General features: G+C 45.0%; 1 protein-coding gene across 2 annotated transcripts in view; it reads right to left on the reverse strand.

Moving 5' to 3' along the window:
• Positions 1 to 18,015, reverse strand: part of WNT3A (Wnt family member 3A) — a 247,707-nt gene that overhangs the window by 155,719 nt on the left and 73,973 nt on the right. The window contains exons 3-4 of one of the 2 annotated variants that reach the window (XR_014212229.1): positions 5,974 to 6,239; positions 2,107 to 4,591 (exon numbers count right to left, since the gene is read on the reverse strand). Coding sequence is in view for 1 of the 2 variants with exons in the window: in XM_082192587.1 (XP_082048713.1) it covers positions 4,112 to 4,591; positions 5,974 to 6,239 (746 nt within the window). In the remaining variant the exon portion in view is untranslated. Of the gene's footprint in view, positions 1 to 1,917; positions 4,592 to 5,973; positions 6,240 to 18,015 lie in introns of those variants that run through there. The other variant, XM_082192587.1, reaches the window with a different exon arrangement.

The following is an 18,015-nucleotide window of genomic DNA, read 5'->3' on the forward strand; positions in this document are numbered from 1 at the left end:
AGTGTCAAACCCTGCTGTTCCGTTCACCATGGTCCCATTCCTCATCCATTGTGGCTGCTAATTTACAGCAACTTGTGTAATGACAATAAAGAATCTATCTATCTATCTAATTTACAGCAACAAAATAACCAGCTCTCCTCCTCTTTATTCAGCGTTCATCTAGATTTGCTTGCACAAACTTCATGAGGAAGTTAGATTTTATCTGGTCTTTATTGAGTGTTCATTCTGATTTGTTTGCAGGGAGGCTATACAATAATGATCATCCATCCTGCTTTACTTGTATGGTGTTCATATGTCTTCCCATTGGTCATTTGTTCCTCTCACACTTTTTAGTGCATTTAACCATTGCTTTCCTAACTGCACATTTCAAGCTCATGACTTCCCCCAAAGAAACCTGGGAGCTATAGTTTACCCTTCACTGAACTACCATTCTCAGCACCCTTAACAAACCACAGTTCCCATGATTCCTTTTTAGGGATGGGAGGTGCTTTTAAATGTATGGTGTGGATTCAGCTCTAGGACAACAAAACTCTTTAATCCCCTTTAATTGTACAAATCTAAATTTGCTGGTATGCACATGAATCCCTCCTGCAAAATACTGACTGGAGACACCCTAAATGCAATCTATATAATCGGTCACTAAGAATGGTAGATTCTTAAGACTGTGACCTCATTAGTCTCACACAGGCAGAAATCTTTTGTTTGGGGTCTACCACCTCAGACTTGACTACAGTACTACCCCATATCAGCACATGCACAACACACATACAAACTAGATGTTAAGAGGACATTTTGTGACCCACCTCACCCTTGCAGTTGCAATACAGCTTTACCACCTCAATCTAAACCAGTTCTGTGACAGTCCATGTCAGAAATGGAGAACCTGTGTTGTTGGACTACAGCTCCCATAATCCCTGACCATTTGCCATTCTCTCGTGGGGCAACAAAAAATAGCTTCTGGAGGATCACAGTTTTCTGGTCTTTGTGCTGTCCAGATGTTGTGGACTATAACCCTCTTCCGCCCTGATTATTGAATATGCTGGAAGAAGCTGATGGGAGTTGGGCATCTGCAACACTTGGAAGGCACAACGTTGGCTACTCTGTCATAGATTGCGACTGTGTGGGCCTAGAGTGGCTGCTAAGCACAAGAGATTTGGTTTATAAAGTTGCAGAATCAAGGTAGTTCTGCCCATGGTTGCCTGGGAACAGGGTAGGGGTTTCCTGGGAGCTCCTCATGACCTACAAGGTTGGTGCTACATCAAGGCTCCTCATATTCACCCTGAGATGTCTTTCCAGCTAAAGAATGAGGAGCTACTGACTGGGAAAGGCCATTTGTAACAGTGAGAGATGATTCCAAGATGTCAGTCACAATCACAAATAAATACGAATAAATAGAGTTGAAAATTCTGGAAAAATGGAAACAAAAGGATTTTAAAATGTTTCTCAGCAGGGCTATTGAGCCTTCTCCAGGGTCCTTTGAAAGCCTCCTGGGACGCTGGAATGAGAGGGAGAGAGATGTCTAATCAAAAGTAAAAGAAACAACCTCACCGAAGAGGACCTCATTCATTTTGAGACTCGACATATCATATTTCCGCTATGATTGCAGCTGTGTTTCTGCCCTGGGGTGAATACAGAGGGATTCTTAAGCTCTCTACCATTTAAACTATCTGTGATCACTGGAAGAGCACAGAAAATTCATTTCAAGTCCGTCGAGGGCACTGAAAAGATCTCTGCCTATTTAGCGTATAGTCCAGCATATATCTACACTTGTATTGGGGCACAATCCTGCTGACACTGAGAAACTTGTAAAGTCTCATTTCAGTAGGAGAGAATTAAGTGTGTGCTTAACTTTGTCATAGTTGCAACTTTGACTGGATTCAACTTGTCATATCCCCCACCCCCCGATTTATATCAAACCATTACAGTTAAGAACTTAATTCGTTCTGGAGGTCCATTCTTAACCTGAAACTGTTCTTAACCTGAGGTACCACTTTAGCTAATGGGGCCTCCTGCTGCCGCCGCGCCACCACCATGCAACTTTTGTTCTTATCCTGAAGCAAAGTTCTTAACCTGAGGTACTATTTCTGGGTTAGCAGAGTCTGTAACCTGAAGCCTCTGTAACCCCAGGTACCACTGTAGTTGAGATTATAGAAGATGTGTTGACACCGTCCCCAATAATGCTTTCCCTTCCCTTCCCTTGCCTCCCGTTACATGGACTGTAGCTTAGTAGTAGAGCTGGTTGGGGTTGCTAGGGGTTGGAGTTTAATAACATTTGGAGATACCAGGTTGGCTCTCCCTGCCACACATGCTAAATCCAGAAATGTGTGGGAAGGCTAGTCAGCATATTTTCAATGGGTTTTTCGGGACACCTTCATAAGGCTAAGGTAAATGGCTATCTGTATTCACCCTCAAGTACATCTCCACAGCCAACACATCATTCCATCTTGAAAGGGCTTCCAGAACTTTTGCTTGAGTGTTGCAGGGCACACTAGGAACTTGGGGAGTGTGCCAGGGAAAGACAGGTACTTCTGCCCCCTCAGAGATCTATATCCTCAATGTGGGAGGCCAGCTTTGTTGACTGGAACGACTTCTGTTGGCCCCTGTATATATCAACAAGGAAAACCCCCGACAAGGTATCTGCTGAGGAAATTGAACCATGGGGGGGGGGAGTGTTTGCAATGTCTGCAGTTTCAGTGGTCTGATCACACAAATAGTCATGCGATGAACAAAAGAGGAAATGTGCATCTTTGCCCTGGAAAATGGAAATGGTATGAACTCCATAGGTTAGCTTTGAAGGATTTTCTTCTGAAAACATGACCTACATAAAAAATGAGTCAGTTACCAAATTTTTGATTTTGTGGGAACTGCAGGTATGCCATTCTGGGGTTATGCTTGAGGGGGTATGTCTAGGTAAAGGACAATTTGCACATATCAGTTGGGAAACTCTGGCTGAAATGGTTTCATTGATCAGAAACCTGCCTGAACATTCATGATGGCTCCAAAGAATGCCCATTCAACATTTCACTTTTCATATTGCATGGCTTGGATGAAGACCCATGGTATGAAGGTGAAAGGGTGTAATTTCCTATCCTATTGAATCCTGTGTTTTTATGTCATTTAACAATCTCCTGCAGTAAGGCCTGGCAGCCATTTTGTCCTCAGAGGCTGTTGATCCTGAGGGAGCCAACTGTTTAAGCCACAATGTTATATTCACAGTAGACAGCCCACAACTGTGACATTATTTCCTATGGCAAAAATCCCACCCAGTACAAGTGGGCTAATAAGCAGTGCCTTAGCAGTGCCCACTTGAAACTGTGAGATGGTGTACATATATATGTATATATGTAACAGTGCGTGTGTGTATGTATGTGTATATATGGGATTTTTACCATAGGAAATAATGTCACAGTTGTGGGCTGTCTATTACATTGTTTAACAAGCATATCACACAAGTACCACCTCACTTCCTGTTTCCTTCTCCCATAGTAGAAGCATTGTCTGAATCGTCAATCAGTTCAGGATTTGAATATATTACAAAGTTTGGCAGTTCCACAGAGTGAAGAGTCATTTGCAAGTTTCTCCAGTTCCTGTGAGAGGTTGAACAAGGGCCTTTAAAAACAACAACACACCACCTGTTGTTAATTCTATACATAGAAACTTAGCTACAGGCTGGGCTGGAACATTAAGAGTCATTGCGCTAGAAGCTTCTTCCATGCTCATAATGCACAAATAGGCCATGTCTCAGGAAGACGCACAACATTCAAAGGACACTTAATAGCATGAGTTTTGCCATGTGAGTTGAAAGGAAAGAGCAGACACTCCAGAACCTTCTGGAAACCTGCTTGCCATCCACTATCCAGCTCTATGTTCTTGACTAGTTAAAGAAACCAGTCTCCTGTGGCGCAAAAGGTCAAAAACAGCTGGTTGGTTGGCATCTTGGTTTGTCAGGAATTGCAAGGTTAACATCCAGATGTGATGGTTGAGAAGAAATGATACCTATTCTAGCCAACCAATGCTAGCTTCTGCGAGTGAGTGTGTGTGGATCTCAAGAAGTCAACTTTCTCCTATAGAAAAAAGTAATCTTTGATTCTTTTTCCGTGGCCATCCCATCTTACTTGCACGTGTGGACATCATAGACCCGTATGCACTCCTGACAGCTGACGTAGCAGCACCAATGGAAGATGCAATGGCACTTCTCCTTCCTCTTCTCAGTCCGTGTGTTGTGTCCTCGCCCGCAGCACAAGAGGTCGCAACCATCAATCCCATGGGACGTGACGTTGCAGATCCTGTCGCGGGTGCCAAAGGAGCCAGTCTCAGGGTTTGGCTCGCAGAAGTTGGGTGAGTTCTCATAATAGACCAAATCCCTCTCGGTTGGTGCTTTGAAGAAGTTATATTTGGGGCGCAGTGTCTCCACCCAGCCGCGGGACTCCCTATGCTTCTCCACCACCATTTCTGAAGCGCTGTCATATTTGTCCTTGAGGTAGTCGCCAATAACCCGGAAGTCAGGCTGGGACCACCAACAGGTCTTTACCTCACAGCTGCCTGACAATCCATGACACTTGCATTTGAGGTGCATGTGGTCAATAATGGACTGAAAAAGGAAAGGGGGGGAGGGAAGAATGGCAAGGAAAGCAGAAGAAGGAGAGACAACATTAGTTTGTAGTATGAGGAAACATTCAATATGGCATTTTTAAACTTTGGAGGGTTGGCAGTTCCCAATTATCCAGTAGTGGTTGGTGGTGCAATGCTGCTTATCTAACCTCCTGTCATTGTCTCTGTGGTTTACCTGGAGGGGGAGCAGAGAGGTGGCAGCATGGTTGCTGCGGTGAAAATGCACCAGCTGGAATGACAGATTGGCTCCGCTGGTACATTTGCACAGCACCGGCCTCACCCCTTTCCCTCCTTGGTAAACAGCAATGACACTTGCGGCAGGAAGTCAGGCATGTGCCGCAGCTCTGCCAATGGCTACAACAAATATCTCACAGTGGCACAGTACCAGTTTACAGTCTAATATTCGTGCATTTGCTGGACCCAGAAATCTTCCCTCACTGTAGTACTTTTGTTATGTCCATGTCCTGAGAGTTGCCAACTGATTTTAAGGTGCAAGGTCAGATTTTGAAGCTCAATCAGGCAGATTAGGGGTAAATTTCCTTTCAGCTGCGCCAGGCTTTTACCTCCCCTGCACCTGATGTCACATATGACATCAGGTGCAAGGCAGGTGGGTGTAGCTTGGACATAATGTCTTCCTGGATGTGCCTAATTAGACCCACAGGCCAGAGGTTCCTCCTTTCTGCTCTACAGAGCAATCTGAATGTTCCTGCCACCATTACTTGTTACTGCTGAAGTTGCCACTATGGGGATGTCTTTTTTGACATTTGGAAGAGCATGTGCTTTGCATGCAGAAGGTCCCTGGCATCTTCAGGTAGGGCTGGGGAAGACTTGTCTGAAATCCTTGAGAGCTGCTGCCAATGTGGACAATACTGAACTAGAGGACAAGGGCTCTGACTTGTTATAAGGCAGCTTCCAATATGTTTGACGGTAAAGCCCTGTTTAGGGAAGCTTTTAATGTTTGATGTATCACAGTATTTTAATATTCTTTTGGAAGCCGCCCAGAGTGGCTGGGGAAACCCAGCCAGATGGGCGGGGTATAAATAATAAATTATTATTATATTATTATTATAAAACCTTAGCTAGCTGTAGAGTAGAAGTATAGTGAAAACAATGAGATTGTAGGTGACTATGCAACTTGCTTGTTTTTTTCCTTCTCTCCTCCTCTGACCACGGAGGAAATGTTCGTCAGCCAGACGATTGCCCCCTAGCAGCCTTAAATGGTGCAGTAAAGGAGAACAGGATCAACTGGATTCACTGATTGTGCAATTTGGTGCCTGCTTTTATATCTGAAGCAAGTTGCTAAATTATTATAGTGTTGCAGTCACCACTGAGGGAATAGAACAAAACCACAGTTTTCCTTACCGTCCTTCCAGCTTCGTTATTGTGTCTGTTCATGGCCGACCGAGCATCTGGCCTGTTCTCTCGTGCATCCGCAAACTCCCGAGACACCATGCTCCCAAACTCCACATCCTCGCTGCAGCCTCCCCATTTCCAGCCTTCTCCTGGAGGACCCTTGTGCCGTGTGTCACAGCCACAGATGGTGGCCGATCCTTCCGCACAGGATCTGGTCACTGCAAAAGCCACACCAGCAGAGGCAATAGCATGGACGAAGGCTGACTCTCTGGTGGCTGTGGGGGAAAAAATTAACGTCATGCTCAGTATACATCACCCAAGGACAACGGGGTTACTTTCACAAATATAGCTTGGAGACTGGGAAGGTTGGAGTAGAAAATTCATCAGCCACATTAATCGGAAAATTATTTATTTATATTAATATTATACACAGGAGTTAAATGTACCAGTTAGAAATACTGGAAACCAGTATTATTTCCAGTGTGCTGCTGGTTGCAGCTCTGGATGAATTACTGCTCTGGGCTTATGTCCAATCAGAAGCCACACTGAGACGTGGACCCTTAACCTTAACCTCCCCTTTAATATTGGAGGCCATTCATTAAAAACCTATAGCCATCCCAGGATATGATTGTTTAAGACTCACTGAGCCCTTTTCATGTCTACAGTACAAATTGAATCCAATACCTAACCTGTTTAATAGCTATGACCTCCAATGAATGAATGAATGAATGAAAGAATGAATACCTTAACACAGGGTGGTCCAACATCAGTTTGCATTTACTTAAAAAAATAATGTCCTTGGGAAAATTCACCAGCATATTAGTGCTAATTTATCTTTATTATGCACATATTTTGTATGGAATTTTGCCTGGTTTACACATTTTTGCAAGGAATTTCCCCTAACATAGTGCATTTTCACACATTATATTCACTAATATAAGCATATTAATATGTGCATTTTTGTAGTTATTGCGTGCCCAGGCTCTGCACTCCTGCCTTCCCTGAGTGGTTATGAATGATGGACACAACAACTTAGACTGGATCAAATAATTTCATAGGTTTCCATGAAAATGTATGCCAAACCAAATTTCTCCCCCACTTCTATCTCTGGAGCAAGCAATCTGGGTTCAGCTTTGACCCAGAGAAGGAGAAGGGGAGAGAGAAAAGGCCTCTGAGACTTGTGAATTGCTTCCTATGCCTGATAAAGGGTTTGGCTCTGTCTCTCTAACCCTCCCCTCCCCGCACACCACCATCAATGGCTAATAGCTGGCCTGACCCTCTTTAGCTTTGGTGAGCTTACCTGAGGCGTCCTGGGCCTCAGGGCCAAGAGAAAGGCTGGCCTTGGAGATGAAGATAAACAGGAGGAAAAGCACGCACTTGTAATGGAAATGAGGGGTTATTTAGCTGCCATATAAAAATGTAAGAGCCTCAGCTGAGATAAGAGGAGGGAGAAGGAGAACGGCAGGGCTTGTTTTTGTCAGCCAGCCTGGGTGGTTCTTGGTAGCTGCAGAAGAGACAGGCAGCAGGTCGCGACTTGAGAGAGACGAGGCCTTTCTGGAAAGTCAGCTGTCAGTGAACAGAAGTACGGGGAGGAATCCTTACCTAGAGGGAACAGAGAGCATTCCTAACAGAGGAGCGCAAAAGAAAGCGAGAGAAAAGCCAGCCTACACCATTTCACACACCTTGGCAAATTCACAGAGGAAAAGGCTGTCAGTGGTTGCTAGCCACGATCTACCTCTACAGTCAAAGGCAATGTGCTTCCATATGCCAGTTGCGAGGAACTGCAGGTGGGAAGAGCAGCTGTGGCACCCAATTCCTGCTTTTGAGCTTCTCATTGGGGCATCTGTTTGGCCACTGTGAGAATAGGTAGATGGACCTTTGGCTTGATCAAGCAAGGCTCTTCTTTAGTTCTCATGAAGCCTCCAAAGGAGCTCCTTCTAAGGGTCTGAGGAAATTGGGGGGAGGGTTGAACTGAACAACTGTGGGGTGCACTTTATGACGAGGCTTGGCTGTGGCAATGGAGGGTGAGGAGAGAGGGAGACACCCTGAAAAGTACAGTCAGACCTTGGAAGTTCCAAAACGTTTTGGGAGTTCCATACCTTGGAAGTTCCAAAATGTTCGAAAACCAAATTGCAGCTTCTGGTTGGCTGCAGGAAGCTTCTGCAGCCAATCAGAAGCTGCAGAAGCCCCGCTGGACATTCAGGTTCCAAAAGAACATTTGCAAACCGGAACAATCCCTTCCGGGTTTGTGGCGTTCAGGAGCCAAAACATCCGAGTTCCAGGATGTTTGGAGTCCAAGGTATGACTGTACTGGTAACTTGCATCTTACACTAAGCACCTGGAAAAACTTTCCGACAGTCAGAGCTGTTCAACAGTGGGAAGGTCTTCCTTGGACGGTTGTGGCCTCTCTTTCCTTGGAGGTTTTTAAGTAGAGTTTGGCTGGCCAACTGTCATGGATACTTTAGCTGAGATTCCTACATTGCAGGGGGTTGGACTAGATGACCCTCAGTGTCTCTTCCAACTCTACGATTCTACTTATTTTACTTACATGATTGCAGCTTTGTGTGTGTTGGGGGGGGAAATAAATAAAAGGCATGTGGAGGAAACTTATTCTTCAATTATTTCCTCCCTCACACCCCTATACCAAGCTATGATGGTGGGCTTACCCAGCTTTGCAAAGGACAAAGGCAGTGTGAGGGCTGTGGCCTTCCCAAAGCCCGGTAAGTGAGGACCTGGGCTTGGAAAGGAGATGCAAGGTCTCTGGCAGGGTCCTAGAGTGCTTCTGTCTCCTCCCCAAAGCCAGGTAACTGCTTACCAGGCTTTGGGAAGGATGTGGGAAGGCTCTGGGACCATGCCAGAGCCCTTGCACCCCCTTCTCAAAGCTGAGTAGACAGCCCTCCACCTGGCACTATGGCGGTTCTGGGAGGTTCCTGGCTTTACATGTTTTTGCATTTATGTGTGGACATCCGGAACAGAATCCTCACGTGAGATGCAAGCTACCTGTATTACAGGCAGGCTGGGAGAAGTTAGGCTTGTGAAACTAGTTTGCTTTGGGCTGGTAGCATCAGCACCTGGAATTTCTGGGTTGCTTGCTGTAGCCCCCAAACCCTAGTAGGGTCCACGGCAGATTTGGGGCTTGGCCTGGTGCTCCGAGCAGCAGCGTTTAGGTGCCATTTTAAATTTTGCACAATGCTCCCAATGTGGCAGGACCACTCTGGAGCACTGTGGACAATTCTAGCGTCAGTGTTGCTGATCTCACTGCCTTTGCCAGAGAAACCTGACAAGGCCCACCGACAGAGGAGGAGCCCCACCAGAGTGTACTTGGCACATATCCTTTCAAAAGAGTTTATCTATTCCCCTTTCAAAGCCAGCTATGATAGGGTTGGGGAACCCTGGACCTAGAGGTCAAATGCAGCCCTCTGGGCCTCTATTTCCAGCCCTTTGGACTGTCTGCAAGCAACACCACCAGGACAGGGAACAACCCTTCTTCCCAGATCTCCGTTCCTCACCTGTCCTGCTCCATGCTCTCCTTGAGTGCTTTTGCCTAGCTGAAAGTGTCCTTGAACTAGGATGATGCCTCTTGCTGGCCTGGATAGAGAGAGGGGTGTATAGGAACCTCTGACTTTTCTGTGGCTGGAATGTAGCTTCTGGATAAAGGTAATAGTCACATCTGTTACTCCACCCACTTTTGCCTCTGGCCCCACCTATGCAGCTGCTGGAGAGTTGTCCATAAGGCAATGTGGCCCTTAGGCTTAAAAAGGTTCCCCACCTCTGCTAAAAGCTAATGCTACAGAGAAACGGTCCTTGTCACACTATGCAATAACAATGCACCAAGGCTGACCTTGGTGTGCAATATAATATCCCTTGGATGTATCAGAGATGAGGGAAACGTTTGATTCTGTTTGCATTTAAAGCTAAACCTTTCTAATTTGAATTTTCCAAAACAACATGAGCACTGAAAATTTGCACTTCTTTGAGTTTCACAAGGCAGTTTTCTAGTAATGTGTACAAAAATGCGTTACTAGGGTAAAGTGTGCATAAAAATGCATATATTCATGAAGATCACATAGAAAAATGCATTATTTTAGGGGAAATTGCTTTGCAAAAATGTGTATATTAGGCAAAATTATATTCAAAAAACCCTTTATTAGGAGAAATTTCTACTAAAATGCTGATGAATTTTCATGAGAACTAAAAAAGAAATCACAAACTGAACTTAAGACTGGAAAAATAAGAAACCCAGAAAAACAAATATTAGCAGATTCCCCCATTCCTAGAAGTAACTCTCAAAAATATTTTTTTAAAAATTATTTTAAAAAGCAAGTCCTATGGTTTTCGCATAATCAGTTTACAAGCAAAATCCACTAAACACACAAACAAAATTCCAGATTTAGGACTGTTCATAAAGTATATAATGCCTTTGTTTACTTAAAGCAGCTCTTTTCTGACTCTGAACTCTTTGCTAGCTGTGTTTGGAACTGCTATTTTAATACTGAATTTATATAATATTTTAAAAATTGCATTGTATTCATAAGCCATATCAAGTGGTCTTGTAGGACTGTTGTGCAGGTTCTGACTACTGTTCACCTAACCAGCCAATCAGCAATATTTACATCTCATTTATTTAGGTATCCTGAGGCCTCATTCTTTGCCATTTGTACAGAATTCAAATGATAAAACCACCCAACTAAAACCATCATAAACTAAAATGCCATATATAAAGTAGAAAACCCCAACTGTAAGAAAACTGCATTACATCATCACTGCTTTAAAGCAAGCTTAAAGAAGATAAAATCAACCAATAGAGAACACTTTCAAAAAATAAGCTGCCTTTTAACTTGTTGGCAAAATTCCACCTGAGAATGAGGCTGGTACTACTCCTTGGGAAATGCATTTTCCTAAATGCTCATGATTAATTTCCCTGGGCCCCACTCACTGAGTCACTACTATGCTCCCTTTTCTGTGTTAGAAAACTAGAGGATTGATTGGTGTCCTATTGCTTCTTTAAGCCCCTTTGTTTAAGCTGTTTATGCATTTGGTTGCTTGATTTCAAGTTGGGCAGCCCCCCCCCCAAGTGCAAAGAGTGTGTACAAAATTTCAAACAATTTCTATAACTGAAATAGAAATACAACACATCTTATCCTAGTGGAGAAGACTGTAACCAGGTGGCCTGCCTGCCTGCTACTAACTGTTGATAGGCAACTTCAAGGCCCCTCCTGCCCCCTCTAGCAGTTCATTATCTTTAAACTGGACGTGGACCGCTCAACTCTTCAAATATCTTCAAATGAAGGACTGTCATAACAGCATAAGCGCCAATGGCCCATGCAGTCCAGTATCCTGTTCTCACAGCAGCCAACCAGATTCTGATGGGAAGCCCACAAACAGGACCCAAGTGCAAAAGGACTTCCCCATTCATTGTGGTTTCCAGCAACTGGTTTTCAGAGGCACACTGCCTCTGACCTCATGTCTTGAAGGTATCTTGGGTTTGTATTGGTTAGTGCCCATGCCTCCTGTTGACCATGCATTTGTGAAGGGACCACACATGCATATGCCCCCTACACACAACCAAAATGTGTGTGCAATGGGAAGGTGATGTCTGCAAAAGTGCCTTGGCAAGGGTCTGGAGCTAATCAATACAACCCTACAAACCTCTCACATGTGCTTGCAGTGTGTGAGGGGGTGAACCCCTTTCTGTCTCTCAGACTGCAAACTCTCTCTCTCTCTCTCTCTCTCTCTCTCTCTCTTGTACAAGCACATCGCATGTCTGCATGCTGTGGAGCAAGCAGATCTGGGTTCTGAATATTGTGTTTTCTGTTCAAAAGCAAATCTAGTAAGATCTGGACAGTCCATATAATACAGAGTTCCAAGGGCCAGGTAGAGAGGCCTTGGTGGCAACATTTGGCTCGTGAGCCTGAGGTTCCTCACCCCATTCTACAGTTATGCCTTGGGTTTTTTCCCACCTGGTTATGGGCCAGCAGGCCCATTAAAAGCTCCACCTCCCCATCTTGGGTCCTGCATTTCTCACCAGGATTGTCACCATAGAAAAGGCACAGCTCTGAGACAAAGAAGAGAAGAGCTTTCTATGTGAGCACCCTCCACAATTTAGTAGAACTTTCCAGAGGCCCATGCAATCGCTTATAATAGTGATGGGCAACCTGGTCCTCCCCAGATATTGGAACACCCCTGCTCTTCATTCCTGACCATTATCCGTGTTGTCTGAGGCTGGTGGGAGTTGGAGTCGAACAATGTCTGGAGGTAACATTCCATATCCCTGATCTACAAGAAGTGGGATAGTATGTTATGTGAACATTACATCTACAGGATTTATCTCCTTATTTTAACTTGGTCAACTGCAATGGAGGTCACAAGGTTTATGCATTTGAAGAAAAACCTTTCTTCACTTTATTCCAGTTGAGTTCACTACCTCAGTTGAGTTCACCCTGAAAAGCAGCTTTGCGTCAATATTTGGTTTCCAACGTTCCCAATATTTTTGCCATAAGCGAAGTCAACTTCCCAACAGCTTGGATCTTCCTCTTTTTCTTTTGGATGGAAGCAACATATTACTCCCTTCCCGCCTTTGGGCACTCCCTCCCACACATTCCCAGCATTCTCCATAAATTACATACATGCCAAAGACTTCCAAGTCTCTTCTAACTCTTTTTTTGTTTTGTTTTCTGGGATGATCTCCATCTCGGCTTGGTGCCCTGCCAAAGTTTAATAGTTTTGATTACCAAACTATCTGTTCCTGTGTTAGCATAAAAGCCTTTAAAAATACATGTATTCTCTACCTTTGCTATGCCCCAGGAGAAAAAGGTGCCTGGGTGAGGGAATTTCCCATGTACCTTCATGACTTCACAGCCAAATCAATAGGATGTGTACCAGCAAAATATAGCCTTGGGCCTATGAAGGGAGAAAAAAAATGGGGCGGTGTATTGACAGGTGGCTTTTAGCTGTAATTTTAGCCAGATCCAGGAAGGACTTCTATCAGATAGATAATCAGAGGTAAGGATGAAGGTTTATGATACTACCTCCGCTGTTGGAGGCAATATGCCCCTGAATACTAATTGCTAGGAGTTGCTGTTGCATTCAAGTTCTACTTGCCTGACTCCTATAGGCATCTGATTGGCCAGTGCGAGGAAAGCGTGCTGGAGCTGATGGGCTACAATTCTGATACAGCAGCCAGACTTTCTTATGCACCCCTCCCTGGTGTACATTCTGAACCAGGTTTTGAGTCAAGAAGAACATGAAACCCTGACCCAAGATTCCATGTTTGTTCTCATGAGCTCACACTTCTTCTACAATGTGCTGCACCTTGTGGTGGTTGTTGTTGTTTAGTCGTTTAGTCGTGTCCGACTCTTCGTGACCCCCTGGACCAGAGCACGCCAGGCACTCCTGTCTTCCACTGCCTCCTGCAGTTTGGTCAAACTCATGCTGGTAGCTTTGAGAACACTGTCCAACCATCTCGTCCTCTGTCATCCCCTTCTCCTTGTGCCCTCCATCTTTCCCAACATCAGGGTCTTTTCCTGGGAGTCTTCTCTTCTCCTGAGGTGGCCAAAGTATTGGAGCCTCAGCTTCAGGATCTGTCCTCCCAGTGAGCACTCAGGGCTGATTTCCTTCAGAATGGAGAGGTTGGATCTTCTTGCAGTCCATGGGACTCTCCAGAGTCTCCTCCAACACCATAATTCAAAAGCATCCATTCTTCGGCGATCAGCCTTCTTTATGTCCAGCTCTCACTTCCATACATCACTACTGGGAAAACCATAGCTTTAACTATATGGACCTTTGTTGGCAAGGTGATGTCTCTGCTTTTTAAGATTCTGTCTAGGTCAAGGTGATGTCTCTGCTTTTTAAGATGCTGTCTAGGTTTGTACCTTTTGATACTCTGACTCAAAACAAGAGATATTCAGCTGTGCATGGGTGGCAAATGCCCACTTCAGAGAGCAGTGGTGCGTGATGCCCTTGGGATTTGTAGGCTGAAAGGTAGGGAGATCAACTGTAGGTGGAACCGGAGCCAATGACAGGCAGAGCCACATACACCCTGACAGCTTGCTAAGGAAGAAGGCTGGTAGGGTGGGGGCTGCTTGAGGGCAGACTAAGTGTGGTGGGGCAGCTCTCCATGCATCCTAATGGACCAGCCATCACTGTGAGACTTGTGTAGGATATTATGAAGATTTCTGCGGGTTTCCAAGTTCCACCTCTGATTTAGTGTCGGAGTACTGTCTGCAATTCTTGATAAGGCCTTGTTATGTCTGAAGTCTGAATGCACCAAATTACCCTCAGGAGGCATAATGCTTCCATCAGATAAACAGCCATGCAAATAATTAAGGAAAAATTATTAAGGGAGCAAATCATGCCAGGAATACCACACAGACAATTGACTAAAGATAAGACATATGGTTGGGTTAAAGAGATACAGGGGTGGGGAACCCGTGATGCTTCAGATGTAGCTGGGTGACAACTCCCATCATTCCTGACAGTTGGCCATGGTGGTTGAAGGTGGTCATGCTTGCTGGTCAGGGCATGCATGTTCCTGACCATCTGGTTCTCAAGCCCATCCCGTTTTAAAAAACCATGCATGATAAAAGATCTGTTCAAGCTAAATAAATAAGAGCATCTTAAAAGGTAAAGGTATAGGAACCCCTGACCATTAGGTCCAGTCACAGACGACTCTGGGGTTGCGGCGCTCATCTCGCTTTACTGGCCGAGGGAGCCGGCGAACAGCTTCCGGGTCATGTGGCCAGCATGACTAAGCCGCTTCTGGCAAACCAGAGCAGCGCACGGAAACACTGTTTACCTTCCCGCCGGAGCGGTACCTATTTATCTACTTGCACTTTGACGTGCTTTCGAACTGCTAGGTTGGCAGGAGCAGGGACCGAGCAACGGGAGCTCACCCCGTCGCGGGGATTCAAACCGCCGACCTTCTGATCGGCAAGTCCTAAGCTCTGTGGCTTAACCCACAGCGCCACCCGCGTCCCTAAGAGCATCTTAAGCCACCTCATAACAAGTCACAGCATTGGTCCATTTAGCTCAGTATTGTTCCATTGACTAGGCAGAGGATCAGCAGTGTTTCAGGCAATCCTTCACAGCCTTACCCAAAGATTGAACCTGGGACCTTCTGCATGCAAAGTTTATGCTCTACCAGTGAGCCACAGCATTTTCTGTGTCATGAATTTCCATATGTTTTGCAGGGAGGGCTTATGGGATAGCCAATGAAATTGCCAGGCTTTATGTCCTCGTAGCCCAAGTTAGTAGCCTTGGCAGATCTGAGAGATTGCAGTGGGATGTAAGGAATGTCTTGGTTCATACAATATGCAGGGCCCAAATTGCTTAGGAGTTGTTTTTAAATACTGCTTAACATACAGTGGTACCTCGGGTTAAGAACTTAATTCATTCTGGAGGTCTGTTCTTAACCTGAAACTGTTCTTAACCTGAGGTACCACTTTAGCTAATGGGGCCTCCCGCTGCTGCCACGCCACTACACAATTTCTGTCCTGAAGCAAAGTTCTTAACCCAAGGTACTATTTCTGAGTTAGCAGAGTCTGTAACATGAAACGTCTGTAACCTGTAGCGTCTGTAACCCGAGGTACCACTGTATTTACTTATGGCAGTAGAGAATGAAGTTTAATTTATAGGAAAAAATATATAATATTAGAAGCCTATAACCAAAATTATTAGTTGGCTCATTCAATATGTGAAGTTTCTTTATTTGTCACCTCTGCCCATGTCCTTAAGCATACTTTCACTACACTTCCTGTTTCTTAATATGGTGGCTCCTCTACATCCTCCTTACCACCACCTTGCTTCTGGGTTTTTTGCCTTTTAGGTCCCCTAACTCCTAGAACCTCTTAACTTTGGCCTGTCCCAGTGCTGTCTCCCAACCAACCACTATTTTCTTCCCTCACAGAAATCGGACTGCAAACATTCTATGTTCACTGAGAAGTTAGAATGTTTGTGAATATTCTCTACCATCACACCAGTTCAGCCAATCTATATAAGAGACTTTACTGCTCAAAATCACAATATAATATAAGTAACATTTGGGTCCACTTCCAAAGTCTAAGAGGTAGTTCAGCAATAGGGCAGGCTACCTTGGGAGGTTAGAGAACATGCTCCCTAGATAGTTGTGGGGAATGGCATGGGCTTCCTGCAGAACACAATTTCCCATGGGAAAATGTGGTGGGTGGGGTTGGTGAAGTTCAGGAACAGGCTCATCGTCATAAAGGAAATGTATTTGCTCTAAGGAGCGAGGGTTTCATTTATATATTAATTTGTTTGCTTCCTATTGTTGTGTGTGGCCTGGCTCACTCACTCGACTCATCAGGATGTGTTTGCTGTGCTAGTGTTTTTCAGTGACACCTTTATTCTCGGGGGACTAGGGAGCTGGTGTGTAGCTAAATATGCAGAAATATGCTGTGCTGAATCATACCAGGGGTCCATCTGGCACAAGGGTGAGGAACCCTTTTCAGCCCAAAGGCTACATTCCTTCCTGGGCAACCATCCAGAGGCAAAAGTGGGTGGAACAATGAATGCAAATGTTACTTTTATACGGTAGACTCTTTTCTACACACACACACACACACACACACACACACACACACTCTCCTCCTCCTCCTCCTCCAACCAGGCAAGCAAGAGGCATTAACAGAGTTCAAGGGCACATTTCAGAAAGGCAGAAACACAGAAGAAGGGTACAAAGAAAGGGCTACTGAGGTGCTTAGTCTGGGGAGAGGGGGAGTGACCTGGGGAGAGATTGAAGGGCCAGCTAGAGATGCCTGGAGGGCCACATACTGCCCCCCCCAGACCTGAGGTTCCCCACTCCTGGCCTAGCACAATGTTTTATTTCCAAAAGTTCAGCTAGATGGCTTTGGGAAACGCACAAGAAGAGCATGCACTGTATCCCCTGCCCCTGAATCTGATATTCAGAGACACAGTTCTCCTGTAGTGCAACCATTCCCTGGGCTTGGCCACAAAGCGTAGTGGTTGACCGTGAGCCCATCAGTTGCTTCCCTTTTTGCCTGCCACACAGGGTTGGAATGAAGGCCAAATGAAGGGAGGGGGGATAGTATATAGGAAGGACAGAAGATATGGGTAATGAAGGTGGGAGAGAAACTTGGTTTGGTTCACATTTGAAAGTGAGCCTGTCTGATTTGCAGTTCTTTAAACAACATGCATATCAAAAGACTAGCAACTCTCCAAATTTTGTGATACAATCCTCCAACCAAATGTGTACAAAACTGCATATATTAAGGGGAAAGTGTGCATAAAAATACATATACTTCCATGCAAAAATGTGTACCTTAGGAGAAATACACACTAAAATGCTGGTGATTTTTTTTAAAAAATTGCAGACTAATGTGGAAATGTGGCTGATTAAATTTAAGATTGGAAAAATGAGAAACCGAGAGGAGCCTAAACTGACAGATTTGCCGATCCCTAGTGTCTAATCCTTTTAAAAAGCCGCTTAAGGTAGAAGCCGCCACCACAAGGCCATTTTGAAGCTCGATGATCCTTGTTCTCCCAACCCTTATGATGCTGAGTGGGGCAGCATCCTGTCCCAGGACAATCTGCATATTTCCAGCCCCATGAGTCTTCCTCTGCAGTTCTTCTGGGGTCTGCACAGCAACTTTAAAAACAAGAAAACCCCCCAACAACCAGCCAACCAAAACACTCCCCTTCCCCCATCCATTCTACAGAAAATCATTTTCTGTGATCAGCAGACTCTGCTAAACAAAAGGATCGCCCTCAGCCCACCTGAGAACGGAATGCAAGAGCTCCTTCGCCCTTGGCATGATCCCTCTTGACAGCCCAGCTTGGTTGGTATGGCAAGTCGTCCTTATTACCTGCTGGGGTGAATGAATCCCCTTTTGTGATGGAGGTGTCACGGCACGTTAGGCTAACAATGGCCCAAGATATTTTATATGAAGTTCGCCCTTGCACTGATTAGCAAGAACCAACCAAGTCATAGCAACCTAGAACTATGCGTTGGCCGGGCCCCGTCGCCGGCCGCAAGGGAAATCCCTATTCAAGTGGTTTAATAAAACAATCTAAAGG

The sequence above is a fragment of the Podarcis vaucheri genome (assembly GCF_965113315.1).
Source record: "Podarcis vaucheri genome assembly, chromosome: 12".
Taxonomy (NCBI): domain Eukaryota; kingdom Metazoa; phylum Chordata; class Lepidosauria; order Squamata; family Lacertidae; genus Podarcis; species Podarcis vaucheri.